At 51.7% G+C, this 12,466-nt stretch overlaps 1 protein-coding gene across 4 annotated transcripts; it reads left to right on the forward strand.

Annotated features, from left to right (window-relative positions):
- The first annotated feature begins 5,718 nt into the window (after positions 1-5,718).
- Positions 5,719-11,745, forward strand: LOC122421594 (zinc finger protein 664-like). 4 transcript variants are annotated; one of them, XM_043437744.1, is made up of 5 exons: positions 5,723-5,797; positions 6,362-6,483; positions 6,977-7,188; positions 8,283-8,681; positions 9,673-11,745. In XM_043437744.1, the coding sequence occupies exons 3-5, from the start codon at positions 7,081-7,083 to the stop codon at positions 10,372-10,374; spliced, it is 1,209 nt and encodes a 402-aa protein (XP_043293679.1). In that variant the 5' UTR covers positions 5,723-5,797; positions 6,362-6,483; positions 6,977-7,080; the 3' UTR covers positions 10,375-11,745. The 4 variants fall into 4 exon arrangements, with proteins under 4 accessions (XP_043293677.1, XP_043293679.1, XP_043293680.1 ...); XM_043437742.1 differs by lacking the exon at positions 6,362-6,483 and having other exon boundaries at positions 5,719-5,797; XM_043437745.1 differs by lacking the exon at positions 6,362-6,483 and having other exon boundaries at positions 5,726-5,797; positions 7,001-7,188.
- The last annotated feature ends 721 nt before the right edge of the window (positions 11,746-12,466 follow it).

Consider the following 12,466-nt stretch of genomic DNA (forward strand, 5'->3'; position numbering starts at 1 on the left):
TGACTCTTTCAACATCCTATGGACTGTAGCCGGCCAGGCTCCTCTGTCCGTAGGATTTCCCAGGCAAGAATACTGGAGTGGGTTGCCATTTCCTTCTCCAGGGGATCTTCCCAACCCAGGGAAGGAACTGGCATCTCCTGCATTGGCAGGCAGAATCTTTACTGCTGAGCCACCAGGGAAGCCCCCAAGATTGTATAAGTTTCTCCAATGATGCGGTTGCTGCTGGACTATGGAGCACACTTTGAGTAGCAACAAAGGAGCTTGATATAAAAGGTGGTCCAGCCATTCACATCACTGGGAAATCAGAGGCTTCAAGTGCAGCCGAATCCAGGAGCTCAAATAATGTCAGGTTTGTCCCTTGTGCTTTTTGTCCCTTGTGCCTTTTGTGTATGGTTTCTTTTAAAAGAAGGCTATCTCCCTTGGCTGAGAAAGATAGTGACTTGGAGCCCTAATCTCATATCCTCAGATTTTGATCCCCACAGATCTTTCCATCAGCATCCCTGTATCAAGTCTCAAAGAAGAAACTGATTGGATGTACTAAGTGTATTGGTATCAGTTATCTATGGTTACATTAATGCTGTGTAACAACCATGACACTTCAAAGCTATTTAACAATAAGCATTGATTTTTTTTTTTTTTTTTTTTTGTCTTTCATTGTCTCTTGTTTATGTGTTGCTCAAACTTGAGGAAGCCTCAGGAAATTGATCACCCAGAGACCTTGTTAAGACATAGACATCACCCTGAATTTCTGATTGAGTAGATCTGAGGTAGGGCCTGAGAATTTGCATGTCTAATGATGCTGATGCATCTGGTTTAAAGACCATGCTCGGAGAATCACTGCTCTGATCAGTCAGCCTGGACATCTGCCTATTCCTATAAAAGGAAGACAGGCCAGACAATGTACAGGATCACAGAGAGTGAGGAGTTTGGGGGTTTTTTATATTTATTATGTATTTGGCTGCACTGGGTCTTCATTGCAGCATGTGGGATCTAGTTCTCTGACCAGGGATTGAGCCCAGGTACCCTGCATTGGGAGCATGGAGTCTTAGCCACTGGACCACCAGGGAAGTTCCAGAGAGGGAGAGTTGTTCAAGAAAGGAGGCAGGAGGAATTCTGAGCAGGCAAACCCCACCGCAGTCCAATGCACGTCAATGTCCCAAACCTTCCCACTTAACTGTTTTATACTTAGATTCTTGGACGTGGGTTAGGGAGAGTCCTAGGAGGGAAAGATCTCGGCCATACTGTAAATTGAAGAAGGGCTAGTAGAAGGGGGTCAGGGTATGAGAAAGGGAGAGATGTGGATAATGACGTCAGGACCTTAAAGGTACAGGAGGAACAGGAGGAGATGAGTATCATGGGACAGTGGGAAGCCATTCAGTTTTTCATGTGGGGTGAGGGGAGTGGGGCTCCCTAGCGGTCCAGTTACTAAGAATCTGCTTTGCAATGCAGGGATGTGGGTTCCATCCCTGTTGGGGGAACTAAGATCCCACATGCTGAGAAGCAGCTAAGCCCACATGCCACAACTACAGAAGCCCAGATGCCACAGCTAAAGAGTCGGTGCCCTGCAGTGAAAGAGCCCACGTGGCACAAGGAAGATCCCTTGTGCAGGAACTAAGACCTGATGCAGCAAAATAAATTAATTTTTTAAAAAGAGATGGGGTAAAATCTTACAAAAAAATTTTTTTTCACACAAGGGCATGGCTTGATGGGGCTCCCCCCTGGTGGTTCAGACAGTAAAGAATCCGCCTTCAATGCAGAAGATCCAGGTTCGATCCCTGGGTTGGGAAGATCCCCTCGGAGAAGGGAATGGCAATCCACTCCAGTATTATTGCCTGGAGAATTCCATGGACAGAGCAGCCTGGCGGGCTACAGTCCATGGGGTCGCAAAGAATCTGACACGACTGAGTGAAAGACACACACACCCCTGGCTTGGTTGGATGTACAGAAATAAAATCACCCCCAGCAACTTTCTTGTGACAAAGGGATCGGATGTGCGTGCAGAGGAAGAAGAGGGTTATGGTCAGCAAAACAGGACAGAGCAGAAGTTTCTTCAGAGAACTGGATCTTGAAGGATGCATTTGACAGGGTAAGAATGGGGAAGTGCATTCTCAGCAGAGGGAACATCGAGTGTAACAGTTTGCCCTTGGGGAAGGCAAGAGAAAACTCTAAAGTTCAGTGACCCTTGGACCTCTACATCGTCTACATGCCCAGCACGATCCCTTCAAGCCTCTGCTCAAATGACATCTTCTTCTAAAAGCCATCCCTAAACTGTCCATTTAAAGAGCCATCCCATCCCCTTTCCCTGCTTTATTTTTCACAAGCACTATCACTGCCTGAAATCACACCACACATCCCTACCAGGTCAGCACTTTGGTTCAATCCCAGCTCCACTCCTTGCCATGTGCCCTTCCGTTGCTTAGTCTCTGTTTCTGTAGCTTAATCTCTGTTTGTTACAGATTGGGGACAACAGTACCTCTCACAGGGCTTTGTGAGATAGATGAATTAGGGTGTGTGCGGATGTTCTCACATGATCTGCATTCCCTCTTCTCCCAAAGCACGTCAGTTACCTATTAATACACCGTTTGCTCTAGCGACTTGCTCTAAGAATGTGTTCATTGTTATTAATAGTCCATCTTTCCCCGTCAAAGTATGAACTCTTTATTTTGTTTCCCACTGTATCTCCAGTGCTTAGAACAGTGTCCAGTGAAAAGTGATCACTGAACAAGAAAGATGAAAGAATAAAAATGGCAGACTGGCTTGTAGGGCTAGTGCTTCATCACGCCTCATTGTTGCTATGGTGACATTGGAGCCTGCCAGACGATTCTCAGCTTCAGTAACTGTTTTTATCCGGCTCACCCATTGGCCACCGGTGTCTCCGCTGTAGCAGCCAGAAAACTACAACTCCCGGCAAGCTGAGCGCCTGCAGCCCCGACCGCTAAGCATGGGCGCCCGCGCAGTAAAATCTGCCGCCCGGAGGTCCACTAGAGCGGTGCCGGGCGCAGGGCGCTGGGTAGGATGGGAGCAGAAAAATTGGAGGGGGGGCGGGGGGCGGGGACCCTTTGCTCGCTGAGCATTGTGGGGCTCCCTAGTTTCTTCTGGCTCTCTCGGGTCTAAAGGGTCTGGGTCTCAGAACAATTCACCGTGAGGTGGGTGGAGGAAACTGCTCCGGTTTCCATAGTGATGAGCCTGGCTAGGTGCGCAGAGGATTGCTGCGGGGGACTGCGGGCAGAGAGAGATCAGAGATGGGCGTTGCCATGGTAACCCTGGGGCAGACGAGGATGGGGGTGAGATGAAGGGATTTAAGGGTTGTCATGGGAGAAAATAGAATAACAGCCCGAGGAACTGAGATGCTCGGAGGAGCATCTGTACACAGATGCTCTGTACACACTGTGCCCAGGAGAGTGTGATGGGGGAATCGGGTGTGAAATTGGGGGCGTTATGAGGGGAGTGGGAGTTTTTTAGCAAATTCATATGTAAAAAGAACAGGAATGAGAAGAGGGTTGTTTGTGCGGTTGTTACAGGATTCTTATAGAGACGAGTGGAGGCTTGTAGGAAGCATTGGAATGTTTGGGGTTAGTGGGGGAGTTACAGGAAGAGTTTGATGTTGAGGTGTAATCAGAAGTTGTATGGGCTTCACTGGTGGCTCAAACGGTGAAGAATCTGCCTGCAGTGTAGGAGACCCGGGTTGGATCCCCTTCCTGGGTCGGGAAGATCCCCTGGAGAAGAGAATAGCTACCCACTCCAGTGTTCTTGCCTGGAGAATTCCATGGACAGAGGAACCTGGCAGGCGACAGTCCATGGGATCACAGAGTTCGACATGACTGAGCAGCTCACACTGTACCGCTATGTTGTCCAATACCGTAGCAGGTAGCCGCATGTGGCTAACTTACAGTGAAATATAATCAAAAATTCAGTTCTTCAGTCACAGTCACTCCATTGCAAATACTGTATTGGACACTGATGATATAGAACATTTCCATTATCGGAGAAAGTTCTGTTGGCCAGCTCTGATACAGCGCTGAATTGGGATGCTAAAGGGAACTGGAGTTTCCTGACTCCTAACTTCCAGACGTATCTCTTATCGCTTGCCATGCTGCCTCACCTACAGCGGGCTCCATCCCTTTCCAAAAACAGGACCAGCTTAATTCATTGTTTGCCCCTTCCAGTCCCTCTACCTGGATTGCTCATCCAACTCTTTGCCTTTCAGGCCTCCCAGGAGAGGATGCCCTGGACAGCCCTATTTAAAGTAGCCACCACCCTCTTCCCACCAGGAGCAACTATTCCATCTCCTGCCTTATTTCTTTCAGAAACTTCATCAGAATCTAAAAAAGTATATTGTTCATCATTTATCTTTTAATTGCTCATCTTCCCCACTAGGGGGAGGTCTTGTGCTGTTTACCATGAAAAATTCCAGTGCCCAGAAGAGTGCCTGGCACAGAGGGGACACGTCACAAATTTTGTTGATTAAACGAATGGAGGCGATTCAGAATTTGAGAGCTGTGGTGTTACAGGGGAGATTAGGAGTGTTATAATCATAGTAGAGTCGGGGGACATAGAAGAGGAACTAATACCAGGAATTCAAGTGATAAAAAAGGAATTGGGACATAAGTGTTACATTAGAAAACGAATGTGTGCTCCAATTAAAAAGTAAAAATAAAAAAACTTTTAAAAGAAAATGTATGAACAAAGCAAACAAACAAAAAGACACATAAATGTGGGGGTGGAAGAGGAGGACTTGGGATATTCTGTGGAACTCATTGCTATTTGCAGGATTATTAAATGCCTAGTGTCTCAGTCTCCTCATCTGTAAAATGGAAATAATAGTAGTATCCATCTCATAAGTTTGAAGAATAACTAAGGAATAATACATGCAATATGTTTGGAAGACTGCCTGTCATCATCAAAATTATTACTTAAGTTAAAGCAGGAGTTGGTATACACAGGGTCCTGCCCCCTTGCCCCACCCCCAAGCTTAGTCTCATGAACCTGGGAAGAACCCTAGGGTTCGAAAAATATGGTGTGAAACCCAGTCTGCTGAAGAAGGCCATTGGAGACTGTGGGCCTGTGTTCTTTGTAGTAAAGGGCAGCAGTAACTCTTTGTGTAGATAGTACAGAACTCTCTTCATAATTGGCCTCTTCCCTCATCAAAATCCTATGCCTGCCCCCAGGCCGCTATTTAATTAGCCCTCTACTACATTATGCCAGGTGGTTTACCTACAGGATCATCCCAAACACTCAAGGAAGTGGGTATCGTGACAGTTTTCCAGGTGGGGAAAAAATTAAATCAGAGAGGTTCAGTGACTTTCCTAAGGACACACAGCAGAGAGGAGGGTAGTTCCCCCCCCCCAACCTCCACCCCTGCACTTTCAATGGCTCTCATTTTAGCAAAGAATGTCTGAACGGAATGGCTGTCACGCATTTGTTGAGGCTCCTTCTATCTGAGCCTCAGTTTCTTCATGTGGAAAATGGGGATAATAGTAACGCACCAAGGCTGTTTTGAAAATTGAGAATACTGTGCTTATATTCGGCACATGTTAAGCACATCAGTAATTGGTTATTACTATATATCAGCCTTCTCCGTTTCTTTTTGAGAGATTGAAGCAGTGGTTTGACGTTAAGTGGAGATTAGTGAAGTTACAGAGGGACAGAAAAAACCCCTCGTCAATTTCCTGATAAAAACCAGCCACTGTACTAGAAATGCACTACGCATGCGCCTTCGGGTGGGGGATGGGCCGCGGCCTCCATTCCTATTGTGCATGCAGACTCCTGTGAATCCGCAATATACCTGAGCCGAGAGGTGAGGCGACGAAGTTTGGGAAGATACGGGTCGAATCTGAAAGGCACTGGGGGAGCCAGATGTCCGCTCAGTCCTAGTTGAAGGGCCTCCCTTTATACTTCGCACCCCGCCCCGCTCGGGTAATGGTCTCGCCCGATTCCGGTTCTCTGCCACCACTCCGGGACATACCAAGTTTCCAGCAGAGGGGTGGGGGTAGTAGACAGGGACAATTCAGCAGACGAGACCCTTGTCTCGGAGGTCAAGAAAAAATGAGGGGAGGGGGGAAAGGGGGTCCATACAGAAGAGGAGCGGGGAGGCCTTCAAGAGACTGTGTCCAGGGGGAGGGGCCTGGAAGACCTTTGTCAAAAATGCAGGCGGGGCCTCTGGATGGGCGAGTTCATTGGGTGCGAAGGTGGGAGTTGGGGTGGGCGAGTTCATTGTGTGTCCGACTGAGGGGGACGAATGGTTGGGAGAGACCATTGTTTGTAGACATTTGGGCAATGTTTGGGAATGACCTCAGCGCGTATGAATGGGGAGGGTCAGGGTGAATGGATGCGCAGGTAACAGGTTTGAATGGTGCCCTAGGCAGGAGTTGGATTCTGACAGAGAACAGAGGCTCTGAGATGTGGGTGAACAACAGGTGCAAACGCCCCACTGACGGAAGAGTTAAGGACCTACCTGCAGAAGGAGGGTCTGCCTGTTGGAATGTAAGGTCCGCGGGCAAACATAACGAGAGTGATGCTGGAGAGGATGCAGGGGACATATCAGCGGGGCCTGGACGGCCAGGCTGAGGGGCCTGACGCTGTCCCGCCGTACTGGGGAGCCACGGGCGGGTTGTGAGCCGCAGAGGGGCAAGATCAGCTCTAGGTGTAGAAAGACCTGCCTGGGGCCGTGAGCGAGATGGACTGGAGAGGACAGACTGGAGGCAGGGAGGCCTGGGAAGAGGCTGGGCGAGGACACACATGAACCGGTTTCAGGGCTGTGGCGAGGGAGAGTACAGTGTATAGTTGGTGGTGGAGGCCATGGGAATGTCTGCCATTGTTCCGAGGAGGGTCTTGGAGAGAGATGGCCTTCCCTGCTCCCCCACCCCAACCCCCCCCCTCCACCCCCAGGGCAGATGAGAACTCGGAGGAGTTCTCTCTCTCAACACCAGCGTCGTGGAGAAAACCCTCCCTGTCACTTCCCTTCTTCCTTCCACAGTCCCCTTTGCCTCCTCACCACTAGGAGTTGACCTGTAGCAGCCCTGCCTCACCCTCACTTCAGCATCCAGAGCCCAAGAGCCGATCAAGGACAGACTCCACCTCATGAAGCCGGGAGATGGAGAAGTGGATCCCGGAGAACCCCCAGACCGTCTGGGGTTCGATCCGTCTCACCTGAGGACACACCAGGAGGATGCTGAGGACCCAGAAGAGGTGAGACCCCACCCCCCACCACCCCAGGAGCTGGGTCACAGTCTGCATAGAGGTTCAAGCAGCTGTGAGTTTGACCCCCAGGTCTATCACCTCCTGGCTTGATGAGAAAGAAAGTAACATTTGACCAAAGACCCGATCAAGGTGAGGGAGGGGAAGAGGGTTCCAGGCACCAACTCCCTTGAGGAGGCTTTGGGTGTGGCCAGAGCCTAGTGAGCCTACGGGAGACGGCGAGAGATGACGTTAAAGGGGGAAGGCAGGCGGGTCATGCAGGGCCTCCTGGGTCTTGGTGAGGACTCGGGCTCTTCTCTGAGTTAGAGGGGAGCCGGGAGAAGGCACTGAGCGGAGAATCGACGTGAGCTCACGTAGGTGTTAACAGGCGCCCTCTGGCGGCCGCATGGGGAACAGACCTGGGGATCGGGGTCTGAGGCAGGGAACCCAGGAGAGCAGACAGTTGCAGGGGCTTCCCAGGTGGCACCAGCTGTAAAGAACCCGCCTGCGAGTGCAGAAGACATAAGAGACGCGAGCTCGATCCCTGGGTCGGGAAGATCCCCTGGAGGAGGGCACAGCAACCCACTCCAGTATTCTTGCCAAGAGAATCCCATGGACAGAGAAGCCTGGCGGGCTACGGCCCATAGGGTCACAAAGAGTCGGACACGACTGAGCACGCAGCACGGGCAAGAGATGATCATAAAAGGGTGATCATAAGAGGGTGCTGTCTGTGGAGGTGTTGAGATGTGGTCCGATTCTGGATGTATTTTCAAGTTGACGCCAACAGGCTTAATAAGGGATTAGATGAAGGTGTGTGAGAAAGAGGTGTCAGGTTTTTGCCCCCAGCACTTGGAAGGAAAGAAGCTGCCTTTTCCTCAGATGAAGGCATCAGAAGGGGCAGGCCTGGAGTGAGGGGACAGGATTTCAATCTTAACCCATTTGATCCGCATCGTAGCCGCTCCAAGAGGGAGGTCCCGTTATCTGCCCATTTTGCAGATGAGACAGCTGCAGTTCCAAGCCACGGTCACGCCTGGTTAGCGGGGGAATGGGGCGGGGGGGGGGGGGCGGATGACTTGAGGACTGTGCCCTCTCTCCACCTCTCCCAGGCGCCCGGAGGAGCCGAGGCGGAGGCAGGGACCCTGGTGCAGCTCATCGACGAGCACGGGGCGTACTCGACCGCGCGCCTGGTGCCCGACGGTTCGGCGGAGGAGCGCTCCGAGAAGCCGGGGCCAGGCTTGCTCCGCGCCGGCTCTGAGGGTCGGGAGGGGCTGGCGCGGCCCTGGCGGTTCAGCTGCGCCGCCTGCGGGAAGGCCTTCAAGCGCGCGTGGGAGCTGCTGAGCCACGAGGTGGTGCACACGGCCGCGCGGCCCTTCCGCTGTGGCCTGTGCACGGCCGCCTTCAAACGCCACTCGGACTGCAAGAGTCACCGGCTGGTGCACAGCGACGAGCGGCCGCACTGCTGTGACGCCTGCGGCAAGCGCTTCAAGCGAGCCAGCAACCTGCAGGTGCGGTCCGTGGGGCGGGGCCTGGGGTGGAGCCAAGAGAGGCCTGCAGAAAAAGAGCAGGGCGGAACTGAGGCTGGGTCAGATGTGGGCGGGGCCTGTAGGAAGGGGCGGGGTCTGCGGGAACGGGGCGGGGCAGGGCGTTGGACCGGATGTTCAGCTGCTCAGTCGCTGACTCTGCGACTCCATGGACTGCAGGACGCCAGGCTTCCCCGTCCTTCATTATCTTCCGGAGTTTGCTCAAACTTACGTCCATTGGGTCCAGGGACCCTGGAATTCTTTGTCCAAAGAGCCCTAAGGCTGGTTCCAGGACTCTCTCCAGATCCACCATCCCCAGGGTGCACTTTGCTCCCTCTAGCAGGCATAACCCTCTAGCCTGAAAGGGAGGCAGGGAGGCTTGGGCATCTGGGCAGGGCTGTCCAACTGTGGGTGCGATATCCCCTGAGGCCTGGAAAGCCCCAACCAGCTGGCAGCAAGGTGCCAGGTGACCTGGGCCACCAAGTTCTAGTGTGCAGTTCTGAGGATTCCAAAAATTGTGAATTTGAACCTAGGCTTCTAGATCATGGTGAAGGTCTATTTGTTAAGGGAGAAGGAAGAACTTATTTTATTTGATAGTTTGATTTGTAATTTTAAAAATGCTTAAACAATTGGTAAGTGTACTTTCATGGGCTTCCCCAATGGCTCAGTGGTAAAGAATTCACCTGCCAAACAGGAGGTGCGACTTCAGTTCGGTTGGGAAGAGCCCCTGGAGAAGGGAATGGCAACCCACTCCAGTATTCTTGCCTGGGAAATCCCATGGACAGAGGAGCGTGCCGGCTACAGTCCATGGGGTCGCAAAAGAGTTGAGCGTGACTCAGAGACTAAACCACAACAAATGTATACTTTCACCTGGTCTCTTTCCTGGAGACCTGCGAGGACTAGGGGTGAATCTGTCTGGAGAGGCGTGTCGTGCAGAGATGAGTGTCCTCACCCCCTCTGCTGTCCCTGTCCCCAGGAGCACCGCCGCATCCACACGGGCGAGCGTCCCTTCCCCTGCCAGTCCTGCCCGAAGCGCTTCAAGACCCCCTACGAGCTGCACCGCCACGAGCCGCTGCACGCCCCCTCGCGGCCCTTCCCCTGCCCGGACTGCGGCAAGGCCTTCGCGGCCGGGCCAGCCCTGCTCCTCCACCGGCGGCAGCACTGCGTGGACAAGCCGCACGCGTGCGGGGTGTGCGGCAAGCGCTTCAGCCACAGTCACAGCCTGCGGGTGCACGAGCGCGTGCACACAGGCGATCGGCCCTTCGTGTGCCCGCTGTGCGCCAAGGCCTTCAAGCAGTCCAACGCGCTGGCCTCTCACCGTCGCGTGCATTCGGGGGAGCGGCCCTACCGGTGCGCCACGTGCGGCAAGGCTTTCAAGCAATCGTCCTACCTGGCCATCCACCAGCGCACGCACACGGGCGAGCGGCCCTATCCCTGCGATGCCTGCGGCAAAGCCTTCTCCAGGCCCTCGCTGCTCCTGCAGCATCGCCGGGTGCATAGCCCCCTGCGCCCCCACGCCTGTCGCTTCTGCCCCAAGCACTTCAAGGACCTGAACTACCACGCGGTCCACGAGAGGCTGCACACGGGAGACATGCCCTACAAGTGTAGTCTCTGTGGCAAGGGCTTCGCGCATCCCAGCAACTTGCTGCAGCATCAGAGCGTGCATCCGGATGGGTGAGGGTGGGGTGTGGGGCCTCGAGGAGGCCAATGAGAGCTCCGTGTCCCCAGAGCTGGAATGGGAGGGAACCGGGTCCAGTGGACGCCCGGTTTCAGACAGCGCCGTCCAATAGCATCTCTGCAGAAACACTGCATCTAGGCCGTCCAGTGTCTTAGCGACCAGGCACCTGTGGTTCCTTTGAGCGTTTGAAACATGGTTAGTGCCCCTGTGGACGTGATTTTTTTCTTTTTTTTGGAGGGGTGTAACTTTTTAGTTTGCAGTCCTTTAAGACTCGCAAGAAGTTGCAAAAATTAGCACAGAGCTTTCCCATGTACCCTTCACCCAGCTCTCCGCCATGGATGCCATCTTAGATAGTCTTCCTGGCACCGTGTGCCCGCGTGCGTGCTCAGTCCTGTCTGATTCTTTGCGACCCCATGGACTGTAGCCCACCAGGCAGGCTCCTCTGTCCATAGGGTGTCCCAGGCAAGAATACTGGGGTGGGTTTCCATTTCCTTCTCCAGGGGATCTTCCCGACCCAGAGATTGAACCTGCGTCTCCTGCACTGGCAGGCGTGTTTTTTGTTTTTTGTTTTTTACCACTGAGCCACCTGGGAAGCCCCAGCATACTGTCAATAACCAGGAAATCGATTCCCATAAGATTCTGTTAACTCAGGTACAGATCTTATTCAGAGTTTGTCAAAACATAAGTGACTATTTAAGCTCACTGAATTTGAATCAATTTCCCTTTAAACAGCCACTGTTATCTAGTTGCTGCCATCCTGCACAGTGCAAGTCTAAGGCTTGAAGGCATGAGGGGTGCCCGGCAGTGGCTGTGATATTTGAAGAATTGCTGCACACGCCCATGTGAGACGCTTAATATTCTTGAGAAGGACTTTGCAGAGGACCTTTAACAAAGCCTTTCCCGCCCCCCCCCCCTTTAAAAGCCAAGAGGAAAGTTTATAAATCTCATTCCAGGGCAGAAAGTACACACATTCAAACCCAACACACTGGTATTATGTGGTGTAAATGTACATGGTAATAACTATGATCAAATCACAGCTGCTTCCGGGTGTAGCCTGTTATGTGACCCTGTGGCTGTTTCGGCATTCCTCATAACTAAAACATTAACGTGGTAATGGGATCATGTGGTCATCTTGTGTCTTCCCATACATAAAAAAGTGCTGAATTCCTTCACTTGGAATATCTGGCTTTCCTTAATTAACAATAATCATTTGATGTTCTGACTACCTGCCCTTTGTTGCAAAACCTCTATATGACCTGGCTCGTCCCCTTGCTTCCTCAGAGCAGTTCTCTCAGGGTCATTTGAGATGCTGCCTCCCAGGCCTGAAGTCCTAAAAATTCCCACCGAATAAAACATAACTGTCAACTTTTAGGTGGTGACTGTTTTTTTTTTTTAAGTCGACAATGCAATTGGCTATATAGTACTGTGCCACAATAGATCTGTAATACTTTTCACACAAATAATACATAAAAAAACAGACACTAAAAATAAAGAAACTATTTTTAATCTTAGAGAACCTTGAAAAGTACAGTAGTGCAGTACAGTAGCTGGCATACAGGGGCTGGCACCAAGTGAACAGGAGAGAAGAGTTACTGACTAGACAGCGGAGACGTGGTGGGGGATGGCAGAAGCATCATCAGCAACAGGAGACAGAGGGCAAGCCACAAATTCACCCACTCCTGACGTTGATGGCACAGATTCTGGTTCCTTGCTGGATTCAATTGTATCTACTCCCTTGAAAAAATGATCCGGTGATGTCTGGTTCGTAGCTCTTTTTTTTTTCCTCCTCGTAGACGACACGGTAGTACTGGATTGCATTCTGAATGACTGCCGCAACCTCCCTGTACCATTCTACGGTCAGCTCCCGTGCTTCAAAATGCGAACAGTGCCTCCTGGAATGAAGAAAATCCCCTTGCCCTTTCCTGCATCGTGAATCTCTTCGGTTCTTCCATTAGTTCTTCTTCGTCTTGTCTCTCGTCGTCCTTTCTCTGGGCTTCTGATTCCATCAGGTCTTCATCAGTTTCATTAGTAAGCTCCTCGTTGCATACCAGGGAGTTCAATGAAGTCATCCTCTTGTAGATCTGGCTTGAAA

This window comes from Cervus canadensis, chromosome 18 (assembly GCF_019320065.1).
Source record: "Cervus canadensis isolate Bull #8, Minnesota chromosome 18, ASM1932006v1, whole genome shotgun sequence".
Lineage (NCBI taxonomy): Eukaryota > Metazoa > Chordata > Mammalia > Artiodactyla > Cervidae > Cervus > Cervus canadensis.

What these genes read in the sequence shown, in the direction of transcription:
- LOC122421594 (XM_043437742.1), top strand. Translation starts at nt 7,081, where the DNA reads ATGAAGCCGGGAGATGGAGAAGTGGATCCCGGAGAACCCCCAGACCGT. An exon ending in ATGCTGAGGACCCAGAAGAG is followed by an intron (nt 7,189 to 8,282) that starts GTGAGACCCCAC and finishes CACCTCTCCCAG; the next exon opens with GCGCCCGGAGGAGCCGAGGC. An exon ending in AGCGAGCCAGCAACCTGCAG is followed by an intron (nt 8,682 to 9,672) that starts GTGCGGTCCGTG and finishes CCCTGTCCCCAG; the next exon opens with GAGCACCGCCGCATCCACAC.